Source organism: Amblyraja radiata, chromosome 32, assembly GCF_010909765.2.
Source record: "Amblyraja radiata isolate CabotCenter1 chromosome 32, sAmbRad1.1.pri, whole genome shotgun sequence".
Classification (NCBI taxonomy): Eukaryota; Metazoa; Chordata; class Chondrichthyes; order Rajiformes; family Rajidae; genus Amblyraja; species Amblyraja radiata.
Genome location: NC_045987.1, coordinates 25,488,570 through 25,508,379, shown reverse-complemented (window position 1 = coordinate 25,508,379; position 19,810 = coordinate 25,488,570). Strand labels below are relative to the sequence as shown.

At 49.1% G+C, this 19,810-nt stretch overlaps 1 protein-coding gene across 4 annotated transcripts in view; it reads left to right on the top strand.

The window, feature by feature from the left end:
- The window catches only part of garnl3 (GTPase activating Rap/RanGAP domain like 3), a 347,312-nt gene that overhangs the window by 221,327 nt on the left and 106,175 nt on the right, over positions 1-19,810 (top strand). For all 4 annotated transcript variants that reach the window (XM_033049272.1, XM_033049275.1, XM_033049274.1 and 1 more), the window contains exons 6-9: positions 4,622-4,686; positions 7,897-7,960; positions 10,966-10,992; positions 14,460-14,535. In XM_033049272.1, the coding sequence (XP_032905163.1) occupies positions 4,622-4,686; positions 7,897-7,960; positions 10,966-10,992; positions 14,460-14,535 (232 nt within the window). The remainder of the gene's footprint in view (positions 1-4,621; positions 4,687-7,896; positions 7,961-10,965; positions 10,993-14,459; positions 14,536-19,810) is intronic.

The window sequence follows — 19,810 nt, the reverse complement described above, 5'->3', positions numbered from 1 at the left end:
TCTACGTCATTGGGCAGCGGGAGAGTCGCTGCCTTACAGCGCCAGACACCCAGGTTCGATCCCGACCACGGGTGCTGTCTGTACAGAGTTTGTACGTTCCCCCTGTGACAGTGTGGGTTTTCTCCAGGTGCTCAGGTTCCCTCCCGCACTCCAAAGACGTACAGGTTTGTAGGCTAATCAGGTGGTAAGATTGTAGCTTGCCCCTAGTGTGTGTAGGATAGTGTTAGTGTGTGGGGAACGCTGGTCGGCACAGACTAGGTGGGCCGAAGGGCCTGTTTCCACGCTGTATCTCTGAACTAAACTAATCCAAAGTAAAACAGTCTGTTTCAAAGAACCTTCATCAGAACTGGAAATCTAAAACTAAAACTCTAAATCTAAAAGGAGGCACAATTATACCTTTATGTAACAAATCTTTTAAAATTAATACACTACCTGGTGTCTGGAAGATGCATGATGTGATTCCTGTAATTATAAATGATGCATCCATTCGGGACGTATCGATTAACTTAATGTCAACAGAAGGTATTTATGGAATCTTTATTCAAAAATCCTGTAGAAAAATGGTAAGAAATGTGTGACTGCAGCCTTTGACTCATGCCTTGTAACATTAACATATTCATGTGGCTTCATCACCCAAACCAGATGGTCATAATTGCCCACGTTGCTGAATTATTTGAATAAGTAGGACAGCACGGTGGTGCAGCGGGTAGAGCCACTGCCTCACAGCGCCAGAGATCGGGTTAAACCCTGACCTCAAGTGCTGTCTGTATGAAGTTTGCACCTTCTCCCCGTGACCTTGGATTTCCTCCGGGTGCTCCGGTTTCAATAGACAATAGACAATAGGTGCAAGAGTAGGCCTTTCGGCCCTTCGAGCCACCACCGCCATTCAATGTGATCATGATTGATCATCCCCAATCAGTACCCCGTTCCTGCCTTCTCCCCTGACTCCGCTATTTTTAAGAGCCCTATCTAGCTCTCTCTTGAAAGCATCCAGAGAACCGGCCTCCATCGCCCTCTGAGACAGAGAATTCCACAGACTCACCACTCTCTGTGAGAAAAAGTGTTTCCTCGTCTCCTTTCTAAATGGCTTACTCCTTATTCTTAAACTGTGGCCCCTGGTTCTGGACTCCGCCAACATTGGGGAAATGTTTCCTGCCTCTAGCGTGTCCAAACCCTTAACAATCTTATATGTTTCAATGAGATACGCCAATGGTCATAGGTGGACGTCCTAATGGGTCGGCGGTTGTCGGTAGCTTGCCGTAGCTTGACGTCGACGAGGTGGTAGGTTGTCGTAGACGTTGTCGAAGGGTGGGGAGGGCGGGGTCCAGTCGCCGCTTTTTCAGCTACCTGCTACGACTGTGACAGTCGCTTAACAATCTTATATGTTTCAATGAGCTACCCTCTCATCCTTCTAAACTCCAGAGTGTACAAGCCCAGCTTCTCCATCCTCTCAGCATATGACAGTCCCGCCATCCCGGGAATTAACCTTGTAAATCTACGCTGCACTCCCTCAATAGCAAGAATGTCCTTCCTCAAATTAGGGGACCAAAACTGTACACAATACTCCAGGTGTGATCTCACTAGGGCTCTGTACAACTGCAGAAGGACCTCTTTGCTCCTATATTCGATTCCTCTTGTTATAAAGGCCAACATGCCGTTTCCTCCCACATCCCAAAGACGTGCGGGTTTGCAGGTTAATTGTTCCTCTGTAAATTGCCCCTAGTGTGTAGGGAGTGAATTATAAAGTGGGACATCATAGAACTGGGGTGAACGGGTGATCCATGGTCGGCGTGGACTTGGGAACAGAAGGACCTGTTTCTGTGCTGGATCTCTAAACAAAATGAAACTAAACTATTGAGCCAAAGTGTCCCATTATGGTTGAGTGTTAGGGGAAATAATCTTGCATTGTTTGGATCTTGACTCTCTGGGGCTGTAATAGGAGTATCAGGAAGAAGCTGGCTCTGAACTTAGGAGTGCCTCTTCGGGGATGAAGACAAGGAACAGCGAGAGAAGCGAATCTCATCAAAGTGGGACAGGTTTAGTTTGAGTTTAGTTTATTGTCATGTGTGCCAAGGTACAGTGAAAAGCCTTTGTTGCATGCTAACCGGTCAGCCGAAAGGCAATACATGATTACTATCGAGCCATTCACAGTGTACAGATACATGATAAAGGGCCTGTCCCACTGTACGAGCTAATTCAAGAGTTCTCCCGAGTTTCCCCTGATTCGAACTTCGAGAATTACGGTAATGGCCGCTCGTAGGTACTCGGGGCTCTCGTGGCCATTTTTCAACATGCTGCAACATGTTGAAAAATCTTCACGAGTCTTCACGAGCTTACCGCGTTTCCCGAGTACCTGCCGTTAGTGTTACGAGCCGCTAAGAGACGTCCCGAGCTCCGACGTACCCGCTACGTACATTCTACGTGCTTACCACTTGTTTGATTTTTTTTTAAACTCAGGAGAGCTCTTGAATTAGCTCGTACAGTGGGACAGCCCCTTTAGGGAATAACGTTTAGTGCAAGGTAAAGCCATTAAAGTCCGATCAAAGATAGTCTGATGGTCTCCAATGAGGTAGATAGTAGTTCAGGACTGCTCTCTGGTTGTGGAAGGATGGTTCAGTTGCCTGATAACAGCTGGGAAGAAACTCTCCCTGAATCTGGATGTGTGTGTTTTCACACTTCTATACTTTTTGCCCGATGGGAGACGGGAGAAGAGGGAGTGGCCAGGGTGCGACTCGTCCTAGATGATGCTGCTGGCCTTGCTGGATAGGGGAGGAAGTGGGGGAGAGTGGAGATCCCATCTCAACTCTTCATTCACTCCCTTTAGGCTTTTGTTCACTTTACTCGCAAACTCAGGGTCATATCCATTATGAGTATTCATAATAAGTTTTAGTTTATGAATAAATGAATGAATGAATTAATGGATATTATTTTATTATGAATTATATTATGAATGTTTAAATTTATTATTGTCATGTGTATAGATGCACAGTAAAATGTTCTGCATTCTAACCAAACAGATCAGATAATACCATATATAAACACAATCAAGTCAAACTCATGTACAATAGGCAGCGCAAAGGGGAAGATACAGAGTGCAGAATATAGTTCTCAGCATTGTAGCACCAGTTCCATAGACAAAGTCCAATGTCCGCAATGGGGTAGAGGTGAATCGGACAGTACCTGAGCTCGTGGAAGGGCCGTTCAGAAGGCTGACAACAGAGGGGAATAAGCTGTTCCTGAATCTGGTGGTGCGCGCTTTCAAGCTTCTGTACCTTCTGCTGGACGGGAGCAGGGAGAAGAAGGAATGACCAGGGTGGGACGAGTCTTTGATTGTGTTGGCTGCTTTTCCAAGTCAGCGTGATAATAATGAAAGCTTTGTTACTGTCTGCACTAGGTTTAATAACTCTTCATTCTTCAGGCTTGTCCCATCTTGATCCGTTTGACGTGGCAACGGAGTCCATTGCCCCGTGGTCCACCCTTTCATTTACATATGATGAAAGAATGGGTCGACTGGGCTTGTATTCACTGGAAGGCAGAAGGATGAGAGGGAATCTTATAGAAACATATACAATACTTAAGGGATTGTACAGGCTAGATGCAGGAAAAATGTTCCCCACGTTGGGGGAGTCCAGAACCAGGGGTCATAGTTTATGAATAATGGGTAGGCCATTTAGGACTGAGATGAGGAAAAACTTCTTCACCCAGAGAGTTGTGAATCTGTGGAATTCTCTGCCACAGACGGCAGTGGAGGCCAATTCACTGGGTGTTTTCAAGAGAGAGTTATATATATGCAGCTCTCAGGAGTAATGGTATCAAAGGATATGGGGAGAAAGCAGGAATGGGGTGCTGATTTCAGATGATCAGCCATGATCATATTGAATGGCGGTGCTGGCTCAAAGGGCCAAATGGCCGACTCCTGCACCTATTCTCTGTTTCTATGTTACTCCACCTCTTGCCTGTCATTGTGACTCCAGCTTCTTGGAGGGAGCCTCAAGTGTGGAGTTTGGGGTGAGGGTATTCAGGATGAAGAATTCCTCTTGGTCTGAGATCCACAATCCTTCCAAGATGATTTAAGATTCATCCAACGTCGCCCAAGATTCGTCCAAGATCCTAGATTTCCCCATTCCTTCCAAAGGAGCGATGGAGAGAAAGGGATGGACAGAGAGGGATGGGATCTAGTGGGAGGCTCAGGGTTCAGGGGTTAGTGGGAAGAATGGGTTTCAGGGGGAGGTTCAGGGTTGGGGGATGGGGGAGGGGGGAGTTGAGGTCCTCAATGAAAGATGGGGTTCAGGGGAGAGACTCAGGGTTCAGGGGAGAGTTGACTTTCAATAGGAAGGATGTGATTCAGCAGGAGAGGAGGTTCGAAGGGAAGAATGTGTTTCAAGTGGGAGTTTCAGGATTCAGGGGGAGAGCTGGGGTTCTTTGGAAGGATGGGGTCTAGTGGGTTAAATGTGACCAGATGAAATAATGAGTGTTACCTGGTGTGTCGAAGGCCACCGCAACAGGACCTGCCACTGAACCCTGGCAAAGATCAGGGACTTCTGATAAACGATAGAGAATTCTAGACATTTTCTGATCATCTTTCCTGACAGAATTCCTCTTTTTTCTCTTGCCACCACAGGGGACACAGAAAATTTGCCTTCCGTATAGTCCTACGAAAACACTTTCTGTCAAATCTATTCTAAGGTAGGTTGCTGGTGGGGGGGGGGGGGGGGGGGGGGGGAGGGGGGGTTGCTAGTCACTCTTGTTTGAGTCATAGAGTGATATAGCGTGGAAACAGGCCCTTCAGCCCAACTTGCCCATACCGGCCACATGTCCCATCTACACTAGTCCCACCTGCCTACCTTTGGGCCAAATCCCTCTCTCAACTACTTCCTCCGGTAGCATGTTCCATACACCCACCACTCTTTGTGTAAAAAAGTTACCCCTCAGATTCCTATTAAATCTTTCCTCCCTCACCTTAAAGCTATGATTCACCTACTCTGGGCAACAGACTCTGTGCGTCTATCCGATCTATTCCTCTCATGATTTTATTTACTTCTATGGGATCACCCCTCGTCCTCCTGCACTCCAAGGAATAGAGTCCTAGCCTGCTCAATATCTCCCTGTAGCTCAGACCCTCGAGCCCTGGCAACATCCTTGTAAATCTTCTCTGCACCCCTTCCAGCTTGAAAACATCTTTCCTATAACATGGTGCCCAGAACTGAACACAATGCTCTAAATGTGTAAGACAGACACAAAATGCTGGAGTAACTCAGCGGGACAGACAGCATCTCTGGAGAAAAGGAATAGGTGAGGTTTCGGATTGAGACCTTTCTTCAGACCCAAAACTTCACCTACTCCCATTTCTGTTTAGTTTATTGTCACGTGTACAGTGAAAAGCTTTTGTTGTGTGCTATCCAGTCAGCTGAAAAATTCCTTATCCATCTGCGACTCGGCCATCAAGGACCCATGCACCTGTACTCCTTTCTTGTTCCTCGGCTTCACCCATATAGCCTCACTAGATGAACCGTCCCTAATGTCTTGATATAAATGTAACTTGGCCCTCGTGTGTGTGGGATAGTGTTCGTGTGCGGAGATCGCTGGTCGGTGCGGACTGTTTCTGCGCTCTATCTCTAAAGTCTAAAGTCTAAATAAGGTAGACAATAGACAATAGGTGCAGGAGTAGGCCATTTGGCCCTTCGAGCCAGCACCGCCATTCAATGTGATCATGGCTAATCATCCCCAATCAGTACCCTGTTCCTGCCTTCTCCCCATATCCCCTGACTGCTACCTTTAAGAGCCCTATCTAGGTATCTCTTGAAAGTATCCAGAGAAACAGCCTCCACCGCCCTCTGAGGCAGAGAATTCCACAGACTCACCACTCTCTGTGAGAAAAAGTGTTTCCTCGTCTCCGTTCTAAATGGCTTACCCCTTATTCTTAAACTGTGGTCCCTGGTTCTGGATCCCCCCAACATCGGGAACATGTTTCCTGCCTCTGGCGTGTCCAAACCCTTAACAATCTTATATGTTTCAATAAGATCCCCTCCCATCCTTCTAAACTCCAGAGTGTACAAGCCCAGTCGCTCCATTCTCTCAGCATATGACAGTCCTGCCATTCCGGGAATTAACCTTGTAAACCTACTCTGCACTCCCTCAAAAGCAAGAATGTCCTTCCTCAAATTAGGGGACGAAAACTGCACACAATACTCCAGGTGTGGTCTCACTAGGGCCCTGTACAAAAGAAGGACCTCTTTGCTCCTATACTCGACTCCTCTTGTTATAAAGGTCAACATGCCATTTGCTTTCTTCACTACCTGCTGTACTTGCATGCTTACTTTCATAAATTGATGTACAAGGACCCCCAGATCCCGTTGTACTTCCCCTTTTCCCAACTTGACGCCATTTAAATAGTAATCTGCCTTCCTGTTTTTGCAACCAAAGTGGATAACCTCACCTTTATCCACATTAAACTTCATCTGCCATGCATCGAGGAGCGGCCTCCAACAGGAAGACCGGTAGGCGGCGCGACTCTCGTCAGCAGCGGCCTCTGCAGTCCGTCTGCGTTTTTATTATTTTATGTCTATGTTTTTATGTAGTTTTTGTTATTTTTGTTGGGGTATGTGTGTGGGGGGGTGGGGGTGGTGTGGGGGGGTTGGGGGTAACTTTTAAATCTCTCCCTGCACGGGAGACCCGACCTTTTCTTTGTCGGGTCTCCGTTGTCGTTGGGGCTGCAACGAGGAGCGGCCTCCAACAGGAAGACCGGGGGCTGTGGTGCCGACTACTCACCTCACCGTCGCGGAGCTGGCCGAGTCCGAGCAGGTGGAGCTGTGGTGGACGCTGCTGCGGCCCGACCCCCGGAGATTCGGTGGCTGCAACTGCGGGTTTGGCGGACGGTAACACCGGGAGCCCGCGGGTCCCTGGAGGGAGTCCGCTTTTCGGGGCTTCCGCAGCGGCGACTTCTCCCGCCCGAGTTGCGGGGTTGAAGAGCACCTGAGCGGGGCCTTACATCACCGCCCCGCGCGGCTTGGAATGGCGGCGGGTCTCTGCGAGCGCGCGCCGGGGGCTCTAACACCAAGACCCGGTGTGCGACCTTGCATCACCCGGCGTGGCTTTAATGGCCACGGGACAATTCGCCATCGCCCACCGGGGGCTTTGACTTTGACTTTGACTCTGACATCGGGGGGGGGAGAGTGCAGTGGAGAGAGAAGTTTTTTTGGCCTTCCATCACAGCAATGTGATGGATGTTTATGTAAATTATGTTGTGTCTTGGGTCTATTTGTTTGTAATGTATGGCTGCAGAAACGGCATTTCGTTTGGACCTCAAGGGGTCCAAATGACAATAAATTGAATTGAATTGAATTGAATTGATCTTCCCACTACCCCAACCTGTCGAAGTCACCTTGCATTCTCATAGCATCCTCCTCACAGTTCACACTGCCACCCAGCTTTGTGCCATCTGCAAATTTGCTAATGTTACTTTGTAGGAAAAGGGATTTAAGGCAAAGTGTGAATCTGAACCTTGTAGAATATTTAGCAGCACAGCATGAGAACAGACCCTCCAGCCCACAATATCCATGCTGAACATGATGCTGAGTTCAACTACTTCTCACTGCTGGCACGCGATTCATGAAGGAAATTCAGGAGCCGATGCACATTATATGGTAGGACACAGAGTGCTTGAGTAACTCAGCAGGTCTGGCAGTCAGCATCTCTGGCGAACATGGATATCCATGTTCCTCAGAGATGCTGCCTGACCCATTGAGTTACTCCAGCACCCTGTGTCCTTTTGTGTATTAACCAGCATCTGCAGTTGTGCATGGCTCCCTGGTCACAGGGCTACCACACTTGTAATGAAGGCTTGCCTGAGATGACATTGCACTGAATATCTTTGTCAACCTCCAAATTCTTTTTCAGTGCCATGAACCTTGACAAATTTGAGAAAGGCCCTCGGGAAATATTTACTCCAGAGATACAGAAGGTAAGCTTCCGCTTGATCAAGGGTTGCTCTTGTGTTTTTGTAGTTTGTGTGTGTACAGCTGACATTATCAACGAGTGGCAGCAACAATGGATGTTAGTTCTTATTATTATATTTCAGATCGAAGTTGTGTCAAAGTTATAGATTGGGGAAAATGGTCGATAAGTAAACCCTTGTAATATCGGCCCTCCATATAGTGGATTTGTGTTATAGTTTGACTCCCGTACTCTGCAACCTCTGCGGCGGGAGCTTCTGGTTGGGGGAGGGGAGAGAGCGAGCGGCATGAAGGTGGCGTGAGAACCGGACCCGTCCCTGGAGCACCGTGTGTGGGGCCGGGGGCTCTGCTGCTCTCCGTCTGTGGACACCCCCCCCCCCCCCCCCACTCAACACCACGTCTCTTCCCTCTTCCCTCTCCCTGCCCTGGGTTAAGCTTCACCCACCTCACTCTGTTATAGCGGACAATCGGCAATAACGGACACCATCCCCCACCCACGTGGCCCGTTATCGCCAGGGTTCACTGTCATTCATTCAGTACAATGCCAGTTCTCATCCTTTCCAAAGTCAGGACTGTAAATCTAAAGGGCCTGTCCCACTTTCACGACCTAATTCACGACCTTTTTTACTCGTGGACATTTTACATCAGGCTAGAAAAACGCCCTGACCTACTTGATGCCACGAGTACCTACGACTAGCATCATGACCTCCTACGACCTCGTGACGACCTTGTGACGACCATACTGCGAGTATGAGTTAAGGACAAACTCGGCAGAGGTTGTGAATTAGGTCGTGAAAGTGGGACAGGCCCTTAACTTTTCCCGATGAGCTGAAAATAAAAGTCACTAAACTGGAAAGGGTGCAGAGAAAATTCACAAGGATGTTGCCAGGACTCGAGGACCCGAGCTATAGGGAGAGGTTGGGTAGGCTGGGACTTTATTCCTTGGCGTGCAGGAGGCTGGGGGTAATGTTATAAAGGCGTGTAAAATCATGAGGGGAATAGATAGGGTGAATGCAGAGTCTTTTACCCAGTGTAGGGGAATCAAGAACCAGAGGACTTAATGGCCTGTCCCACTGTACGAGGTAATTCAAGAGCTCTCCCGAGTTTAAAAACAAACCAAACTCGTGGTAAGTACGTAGAATGTACGTAGCGGGTACGTCGGAGCTCGGGGACGTCTCTCAGCGGCTCGTAACGCTAACGGCAGGTACTCGGGAAACGCGGTAAGCTCGTGAATATTTTTCAACATGTTGAAAAATGTCCACGAGACCCCCGAATTCCTACGCGCGGCTATTACCGTAATTCCCCGAGTTCGAATCAGGGGAGAACTCGGGAGAACTCTTGAATTACCTCGTAAGTGGGACAGGCCCTTTAGATTTAAGTTGAGTGGGACATGATTTAATAGAAACCTGAGGAGGAGCTTGTTCACTCAGAAGGTGGTGGGTGTATGGAACGAGCTGCCAGAAGGAGGTAGTTGAGGCATTTAAAAGACACATAGACAGGTACATGGAAAGGAAAGGTTTGGAGGGATGAGGGTTAAATGTGGGCATGGAGCTTAGAGGGGCCATGTTGGTTCACTGACGGAGGTTCTGTGAGGCCCTCTCTCACTGCTCTCCCTCCATGATCAGGAAGGTCCTGACCCAAAATGTCACCTGTCCATTCCCTCCTCAGATGCTGCCTGACCCGCTGAGTTCCTCCAGCACTTTGTGTTAGCGTTTTGGTTGGTGACCAATTATCAGAACTGAAACTCAGTGATGCACAACCCGTTTAAACGTCCACACAAGGAACTGCGGATCCTTGTTTAAAAAAAACACAAAGTGCTGGAGGAACTCAATGGGTCAGGCAGCATCTCTGGAGAACATGGACAGTTGATGTATGTGTCAGGACCCTTCTTCAGAAAAAAATGGAAATTATGTCCAGTTTGGTTTTGGCTGCTTTCTTAGGTTAGTTTACATTTGTTATTGTCACATGTACTGAGGTACAGTGAAAAGCCTTGTTCTGCATGTTATCCAAGCAGATCACATAATACCATACATCAATACAATCCAGTCAAACTAGTCAGGTAGAGCAAAGGGGAAGGTACTGAGTGTACAATATAGTTCTCAGCAATGTAGCAGAGACAAAGGTAGACAAAAATGCTGGAGAAACTCAGCGGGTGAGGCAGCATCTATGGAGTGAAGGAATGGGTGACGTTTCGGGTCGAGACTTTTCTTCAGACTGATGAGGGGATGGGGGGGGTGGGGTGGGAAGAAGAAAGGAAGAGGCGGAGACAGTGGGCTGTGGGAGAGCTGGGAAGGGGAGGGAAAGAGAGAGAAAGCAAGGACTACCTGAAATTGGAGAAGTCAATGTTCATACCGCTGGGGTGTAAACTACTCAAGCAAAATATGAGGTCCTCCAATTTATGGCGGGACTCACTCAGACCGTGGAGGAGGCCCAGGACAGAAAGGTCGGATGCGGAATGGGAGGGGGAGTTGAAGTGCTGAGCCACCGGGAGATCAGGTTGGTTATGGCGAAATGAGCGGAGGTGTTGGGCGAAGCGATCGCCAAGCCTACGCTTGGTCTCACCGATGTAGAACAGCTATCCAATGTCCAATGTCCACAATCAGGTAGAGGTGAATCGGACAGTACCCTAACTTAGGGAAGGACGGTTCAGAAGCCTGATAACAGAGGGGAAGAAGCTGTTCCTGAGTCTGGTGGTGCGCGCTTTCAAGCTTCTGTACATTCTGCCGGACGGGAGCGGGGAGAAGAAGGAATGACCGGGGTGGGACAAGTCTTTGATTGTGTTGGCTGCTTTCCTGAGGCAGAGTGAAGTGTAGATGGAGTCAATGGCGGGGAGTGTGGTCTGTGTGACCATCCACTGGACTGGGTCACATCCACAACTCACAATACCCATTAACCCCTGATTCGCCTCTTCCTGTGTGCGGTGTTTGCTGTGGGTGAATGGTCAGTTAATGGCCTTTAGATGTGTACGTTAAGCTGCCAGACCGCCTGACATTGTTCTCTTTCTGCCCGGCAGGACTTGCTTGTTCTTGAGGAACAAGAGGTAAGTGTGGAGAATGTGACCAGGCCTGTGACTGTTGTCTCTGTTAGATGCCATCACTGAGCTGACATTACTTGAGAGGGAGGGGTGTGGGGAGGAAGGGGCAGAGTGGCAGAGAGGGTGGTGATAGGGGGGGGGGGTGGTTGCAGGATAGGGGAGGGTGCATTGGGTGGGGGGGGGTGATGGGGAGTTAGTGGTGCTCAGGGAGGGAGGAGTTGCAATGGGATTGAGAAATTATGGGGAGGGGGGAATACAGGGAGTGTCGGGGTCACGTGTAAGAGATTGATTACAGGAAGGAGATGGGAGGCAGCGGAGATGGAGTCCATGAGGAGGGAAGGGTATGGGAAGGAGTGGGAGAGGGCAGAGGAGGATCGATGGGGCAGATAGTGTGGAGACAGTGGGATTATAGGGGGAGAGGGGCATTACTGGGTGGGGGACAGAACAGGTGACGGGAGGGTGGGGCTACAGGTTTAAAGGGACAAGATGGTGACAGGGAAGGGGTGTACTTTAAGGGGACGGGTTAGAGAACAGAGTGGGGAATAGTAGAGGGGGCAGGAGCCGAGGGGTAGAGGGAAAGGGGTTTAATGGGGAAGGAGATGGTGCAGGGGAGATAATGCAGACAGGAGTGGCTGTGAATGGGTTGCAGAGTATTGAATTGAATGGATACTTTATTGTCACAGTGAAATTCTTAGCTTGCCTGCCCAAGGTATGTAAATAGTGGCTACATAAAGGGCATCGACAACGTCACAAAGTTCCCCGTGCCAGGCCCACCCTTTTTCACACCTGTCCTATCCATGGATCTCCCCTTGAGCAAGTAAAATACACCAACTGCTGAGGGTTAATGATTTGAGTCCTTGTGTCCTATGATGGATCGAGACTTCAGCAGAGGGGTTCCAGAGTGAGGGGGGGGGGGGAAGCGGAGTGGAGGTGGTGCTTCAGTAACAGGCCGGTTTACCGTGTTGGTATGAGAGAGCGGGGCCCAGTCTGTCACAAAGGGGTGAGCGGGGCAGAGGCACGTGAGCAACTTAAAACATTTTCACCCGTTCCCTGGGGGGGGGGGCACACACGCAGAAAGAGGGGTACAGTGTTGGGGGAGGGAGGGTGGATGGAGGGGAGAGAGGGAGGGAGAGAGGGAGGGCTGGGGCTCAGGAAAGAAAGTGGCTACAGGGAGAGGGGGTGAGACGGGGGAAGCCAAGGCTTTGGGGGGGAGGCTGAAGGAAGATAGTGTGGGGAGAGGGCAAAGGTCAAATGTTGGGTTGGTAGTGCGGAGGGAGGGCAAAGGTCAGATTGGGGGAAGGCGTCCGGGGGAGGGGTGGGGCTAGAGGACAGGGTGTCATGAGGGAAGGTTACAGGGCGGGGGAGCTGTTTCTTGGGGAGTGAGAGATATGGGGTTCAGGCTTGGACATGGGGAGGTGGAGGTCTAGGGTGAGGAAGGGGCTAGAGGCCTAGTCTAGGTTACAGAGGGAGAGAGGGAGGGCAGGTGCGTGGATATGAAGGAAAGGAGTGCTTACAGAAAAGGACACAGAGTGCTGGAGTAACTCAGAGGGTCAGGCAGCAGCTTTGGAGAACATGACTGGCGACATTTTGGGCCGGAACCCTTCTTCAGACTGATTCTAGTCGGGGAGTGAAAGCTGGATGAGAGGAGGGGGCGGGACAAAGCCTGGTGAGTGATAGGTGGATGCAAGCGATCAAGAGGGTGGTGAATCTGTGGGATCTGAAGCCAAGTCATTGGGTATTTTTAAAGCTGAGATTGATAGGTTCTTGACTAATACGGGTGTCAAGGGTTACGGGGAGAAGGCAGGAGAACCCAGTTGAGAGGGAAAAATAGATCAGCAATGATTGAATGGTGGAGTAGACTCGATGGCCCCAATGGCCTAATTCTTCACCTGTGTCTTAAGGTGGTGGTGGGGGTGGGGGGGGGGGGGGGGGGGGGGGGGGTTGATTGGCAGTTGGTTGGACAAAGACTAGAGATGAAAAGACAAAGAGTGTGGCACGGTGGCGCAGCGCTAGAGTTGCTGCCTCACAGCGCCAGAGAACCAGGTTCGATCTTGACTACGAGTAATGTCTGTTCGAAGTTTGCACGTTCTCTCCGTGACCTGCGTGGGTTTTCTCCAGATGCCCCGGTTTCCTCCCACACTCCAAAGACGTGCCGGTATGTAGGTTAATTGGCTTCAGTAAAATTGTAAATTGTCCCTAGTGTCTTAGTGTTAGTGCATGGGGATCACTGGTCGGCGCAGACACGGTGGGCCGAAGGGCCTGTTACCACACTGTATCACTCAACTGAACTAAACTAAACTAAACTAAACTAAACTAAACTAATCTAAAATACAAAAGAAAACCAACCAGTTGCTATAGTTCTTTCCTTTTGGCCAGCCATGTCACCCAGCCAAGAGCCGGCTCTGGAAAGGGGGGGGGGGGGGGGGGGGGGGGGATCTAATATTACATTTTCCCGATGAAATTCCTCGTACGTTGCAAAACATACTTGGCGGATAAAGTGTGATTCTGATTCTGATATTGGACGCCACTTCTCCCCCTGGAAATCCATCAAGATTGGAGCAGGTGGGCCGAAGGGCCTGTTTCCGCGCTGTATCTCTAAACTAAACTAAATCAAATGGTGTGAGATGAGATCAGGAGTGGAGAGGCGAATGCGGAGCCAGTGGAGAGGGTTGGGAAGGGACGGGGTGGTGAGATATAGATGCGTATCCAAGTGGAGCACAAGTGGGGGGTACAGACGGGGACAAAGAGGAGGTGGGTGTAGGACGGTATTTGTACTTACAGAAGTAGAGCATGCAATGGAGCGCTCCAACTTTGGCAAGGTCCTGCATTTTCCTATCAAAGTGTTAGTGCAAACTCCTGATGTATTTGGTTTGAACTAAACAGCACCATGGCAACAGGCAGCCGTCCAAACCCAGAATGATAGCGTGAGCTCATTCTGGAATGGCTCTCATCTCATCAACACCATAATGTGCCCTCATGGACAAACTTCCACATCTTGTCCGCAATGTGTTTAGTTTAGTTTAGTTTACAGATAGATACAGACTTCGGCCTACCAGAGTCGGCACCGACCAGTGATCCCCGCACACTAACACTATCCCACACACACACTAGGGACAATTTAAAAAAAAATCAATTTACACCAAGCCAATTGACCTACAAACCTGCACGTCTTTGGAGTGTGGGAGGAAACCGAATATCTCGGAGAAAACCCACGCAGGTCACGGGGAGAAGGTACAAACTCCGTACAGACAGCACCCGTAGTCGGGATCGAACCCGGGTCTCGGGCGCTGTGAGGCAGCAACTCTACTGCTGCACCGCCGTGCCGTTCTCCAGATAAAGCGGCTCTGTTTAGAATTTTGTAAACTGCTGGGTCTCAGTTGCAACGTTCCATTCCTCCTCCGCGCTGCATGTAATATAAATACCAGTGCGTGCAAACTGTTGCAAGACGCTGCATGTTATTATTGTTTGACCAGGGCTCGGTGAACTTCAAGTTTGGAGTTCTGTATGCGACAGATGGCCAGCTGACAGACGACGAGATGTTCAGCAACGGTAAGTGAATGCGAGTGCGTGCACCGATAGTGTGTATATGCGTGTGCGCACGTGCATGAGTATGTGCACCATTAGTGTGTGTGCGTGTGTGCATGAGTGTACAGGTATGTGCATGTGCATGGTCAGTGTGTGCATGTGTGCACAAGTGTGCCAGTGTGTGCACAGTTAGTGTGTGTATGTGTGCACAAGTGTGTGCGCATGGTTAGTGTGTGGACACATATTCACACACGAGTGTGTGTAGGTGTGCACAGTGAGTGTGTGTATACATTTGTGTACACATGCTTGTGTATGTGTGCATAGTGGGTTACGTGTGCACACATGTGTGTGTTTGCACGATTAATGTGTGGACATATATGCAAATGCAAATGAGTGGTGTGCATGTTGACAGGGTGTGTACATGTGTGTGCGAGTGCACATCTGTGTGCAGTCAATGTGTGTGTACATGTTTATGCATGTATGCACATGTGTGTGTATTTGTGCAGAGTTAGTGTGTGTAGTTGTGCAGGTGTGTGCATGGAGTGTCTATGCACGCCTGTTAGTGCGTGTTCCCGTGTGTGTGTGCACGAGTATGTGTGCATGTGTGCTCAGTCGGTGCGTGTGTGTGTACATGTGTGCCATGCATTCACAAGTGTCTATGTATATGCATTGTTGGTGTGTGTACATGTGCGCGCACAGGCACGAGTCTGTGTGTGTGCTCAGCGTGTTTGTGCACATAAGTGTGCCATGCATGCGCAAGTGTCTGTGTGTGCATGTGTGCCTGGTTAATGTGTGCGTGTGTGCACGGGTCTGTGTGTGTGTGTGTGCACGAGTGTGCATGGTGTATCTGTGCATGCCTGTGACCAGAGGGCATAGCTTTAAGGTGAGAGGGGCAAAGTTTAAAGGAGCTGCGTGGGGCGAGGAGATTGTTTCACACAGAGGGTGATGGGTGACTGGAACGTGCCGCTAGGGGTGGTGGTGGAGGCAGAGACGATAGTGGCTTTTAAGAGACTTTTGGACAGATACATGGATATGCAGGGAATGGAGGGGTGTGGATTATGTGCAGACAGAGGAGATTAGGTTCACCTGGCATCATGTTCATCACAGACACTGTGTTGCACTATGTTCTGTGAGCCACAAGCTTACACGATACTTCACGTCTCTTTTCCTCCCTTATTTGATGCATTTAAATGTCCAAAAAGCGTTCAGTCTGAGTCGTGAGTTCACTCAATGATAGCCTATTCGCTACTCTCTCGGCCGGCAAATTCAAAGACCCGCCAGGCATCTTGTCATTCAAGAACCTTTAAGAAAGTAGACAGCAGCGCTTGCAGCACCAGAGACCCGGGGTTCGATACTGACTACGGGTGCTGTCTGTACGGAGTTTGTACGTTCTCCCCGGTTTGTGAGAGATCGTCGGTTTCCTCCCACACTCCAAAGACGTACAGGTTTGCAGGTTAATTGGCTTGGGTTTGTATACTTGGAAAAGTGTAAATTGTTCCTAGGGTGTGTAGGATAGTGTTAATGTGCAGGGATTGCTGGTCGGTGCGGACTCGGTTGGCCGAATGGCCTGTTCCCGCGCTGTATTTCTAAAACTAAAACTATGCTATAGATCTCGGGTATTTAAGTAAGATTGGAATGTCCATCAACAAATTATTGCAGTGTTTGTGTGTTTGTGAGTGTATGTGTATGCGTGCGTGTGTATGAGTATGTGTGTGAGTGAGTGTGTGTGAGTTTATGAGTGTGTGTATATGCGTGTGTGCGTGTGTGCCTCGGTGTGTATATATTTGTGTGTATTTGTATATATGTGTATGTCTATGTGTATGTGTGTATTTGTGTGTATCTGTATATGTGTGCATATTTGTGTGTGTGTGTGTGTGTGTGCTTGTGCGTGTTTGTATGTGTGTGTGAATGTTCATAAGTTCATAAGTGATAGGAGTATTAAGCCATTCGGCCAGCTAGTCCACTCCGCCATTCAATCATGTCTGATCTATCTGTCCCTCCTAGCCCCATTCTCCTGCCCTCTCCCCATAACCCCTGACACCCGTACTGATCAATATCCGGCTTAAAAATACCCATTGCCGGCCTCCACAGCTGTCTGTGGCAATGAATTCACCACCCTCTGACTAAAGAAATTCCTCCCCGTCTCCTTTCTAAAGGTACGTCCTTTAATTCTGAGGCGATGGCCTCTGGTCCTAGACTCTCCCACTAGTGAAAACATCCTCTCCACATCCACTCTATCCAGGCCTTTCACTATTCGGTAAGTTTCAATGAAGTCCCCACTCATTCTTCTGAGAGTTCCAGTCAAACGTTTGAAAAACCAGGGCACATGAGGAACTGATCCACCACCCTATGGGGTGTGTGTGTGCTACTGATGATATTATAACCAGTCAGTTGGACGTAGGAACAAGGAACTGCAGATGCTGGTTTGCCAAGGAAAGACATAAACTGTTGGAGTAACTCAGCAGGTCAGGCAGTGTCTCTGGAGAACAAGGACAGGTGATGTTTCGGGTCAGGACCCTTCTTCAGGCCCACGTTTGACCTTCATTTTGTCCATCCCTTAGCCATGGTCTTGCCCCTTACCCCACCCTGAGCTCCATATAGATTCATTGATGGAGGCTGATCAGAAAGAGACCCTTCAGCCCATCGTGCCAGTACTGTTAGTCTTGCTGGGTTAAGAATTGGCTCAAACGTTGAGGGGGTTAACAAATTTGTTACACGCAGAAACGCTAGTCAGGGTGCAATAGGCAGTGGTGAAGAAGTCCATCGGTCCCCGTACCATTTGAGTCTAGGGTCGAAAGCTCAAGTTCTGGTCCACTAAACAAGACGAGTAGGAACGAACTGCAGATGCTGGTTTAAATCGTAGATAGACACAAAATGCTGGAGTAACTCAGTGGGACAGGCAGCATCTCTGGAGAGAAGAAATAGGTGACGCTTCGGATCGAGACCTTTCTTCAGTCTGAAATGTTTATGGCCCTGTCCCACAGTACGAGTTCATTCCAAGAGCTCTCCCGAGTTTAAAAAAAATCAAACTCGTGGTAAGCACGGAGAATGAGCGTAGCGGGTACGTCGGAGCTCGGGGACGTCTCTTGGCGGCACGTAACGCTAACGGCAGGTACTCGGGAAGACTCGCTAACGGCAGGTAAGCACGGGAAAACTCGTGAAGATCTTTCAACACGTTGAAAAATGTCCACGAGAGCCCCGAGTACCGACGAGCGGCCATTACCGTAAATCTCCGAGTTCGAATCAGGGCAAACTCGGGAGAGCTCTTGGAATGAATTCGTACCGTGGGACAGGGCCATTAACTCTTGACATGTTCTTGAATTGTTCACTCTGTTTCGTGTCCTCTCCATTTTCCAACACCACCATAACATAATTTTGCAAAGTGTAAACTGAGGGATGAGCATGGGCTCCTCCTATGCTTTGCTGATATATCCCTTGTCCATGCTCAGATCAATATTAAAACCCAAAACCCGAATCGTCACCCATTCCTTCTCTCCAGAGATAATGCCTGTCCCGCTGAGTTACTCCAGCATCTTGTGTCTATCTTCACTAAATAACATGGGTAACTTGTTGATGTACATTCAACTCTTACCAAAATAACTGTGATTCTTAAATTTTATTGCTTAAATGCATTCCAGCATCTTTTTTTTACCAATTCAGCACAGAAACAGAAAAAATATTTCAATGAATTGTTACATCAAAGCAAACAACTCCTGATCAGGGGCAAGATCGGGAGTTGTGTTGCGGGGGAACGTAGTTTAGTTTAGTCCATAGACAATAGGTGCAGGAGTAGGCCATTCAGCCCTTCGAGCCAGCACCACCATTCAATGTGATTATGGCTGATCATCCCCAATCAGTACCTCGTTCCTGCCTTCTCCCCATATCCCCTGACTCCGCTATCTTTAAGAGCCCTATCTAGCTCTCTCTTGAAAGTATCCAAAGAACCCGCCTCCCCCGGTTGGGGGAGGCCGGCGAAACACTTTTTCACACAGAGAGTTGTAAGTCTGTGGAGTTCTCTGAGGCAGAGAATTCCACAGACTAACAACTCTCTGTGTGAAAAAGTGTTTCCTCGTCTCCATTCTAAATGACTTACCCCTTATTCTGAAACTGTGGCCCCTGGTTCTGGACTCCCCCAACATCGGGAACATGTTTCCTGCCTCTAGCGAGTCCAAACCCTTAATAATCTTATATGTTTGAATAAGATACCCTCTCATCCTTCTAAATTCCAGTGTATACAAGCCCAGCCGCTCCATTCTCGCATATGACAGTCCCGCCATCCCGGGAATTAACCTCGTGAACCTACGCTGCACTCCCTCAATAACAAGAATGTCCTTCCTCAAATTTGGAGACCAAAACTGCACACAATACTCCAGGCGTGGTCTCACTGGGGCCCTGTACAACTGCAGAACGGCCTCTTTGCTCCTATACTCAACTCCAGAGATACAGCATGGAAACAGGCCCTTTGGCCCACCGAGTCCACGCCAACCATCGATCACCCGTTTACATTAGTTCTCTACACTCCCTACACACTAGGCGCAATTAACCTACGAACCCGCACGCCTCTGTGATGTGGGAGGAAACCAGAGCACCCAGGAGAAACCCACGCAATCACAGGGGGAACGTGCAAACTCCACACGGATAGCATCCTTAGTCAGGATGGTTCCCAGTCTTTGGCGCTGTGAGGAGGTGGCTCTACCAGCTGCTCCACTGTGCCGCCTTCATTTATAATATTATTGAAAAGCGACCGGTTGCTAATGGCCACTTACTGTTGTTAATTGGGCAGGGCCACCTTCGGGTAGATGGGCTGAATGGCCGTACTCTGACCTCCATCAGTCTACAGCTTGATCAGGTAGCTCGGGGTGGGTTGAGGGAGTGAATCAGGGGTGGAAACCTGGGGAAAAGGTGCCGGCAGTTCCTTGGAATTCTCGGCCGAGAGAGCAGTGAATGTTCTGACAATGAGTGTACTAAGCGGTAGAGCTGCTGCATTTCAACACCAGAGACCCTGGTTCGATCCTGACCTCTGGGGCTGTCGGTACCGAGTTTATACGTTCTCCCTGTGACCCTGTGGATTTTCTCGGGATGCTCTGGTTACCTCCCACACTCCAAAGACGTGCGGGTTTGTAGGTTAGTTGGCATGGTAAAATTGTAAATTGTCCCTAGCGTGTCGGACAGTGCTAGTGATCATTGTTCGGCATAGACTTGCTGGGCCGAAGGGCCTGTCTCCGTGCTGTATCTCAAGTCAAGAGTCAAGAGAGTTTTATTGTCATGTGTTCCAGATGGGACAATGAAATTCTTGCTT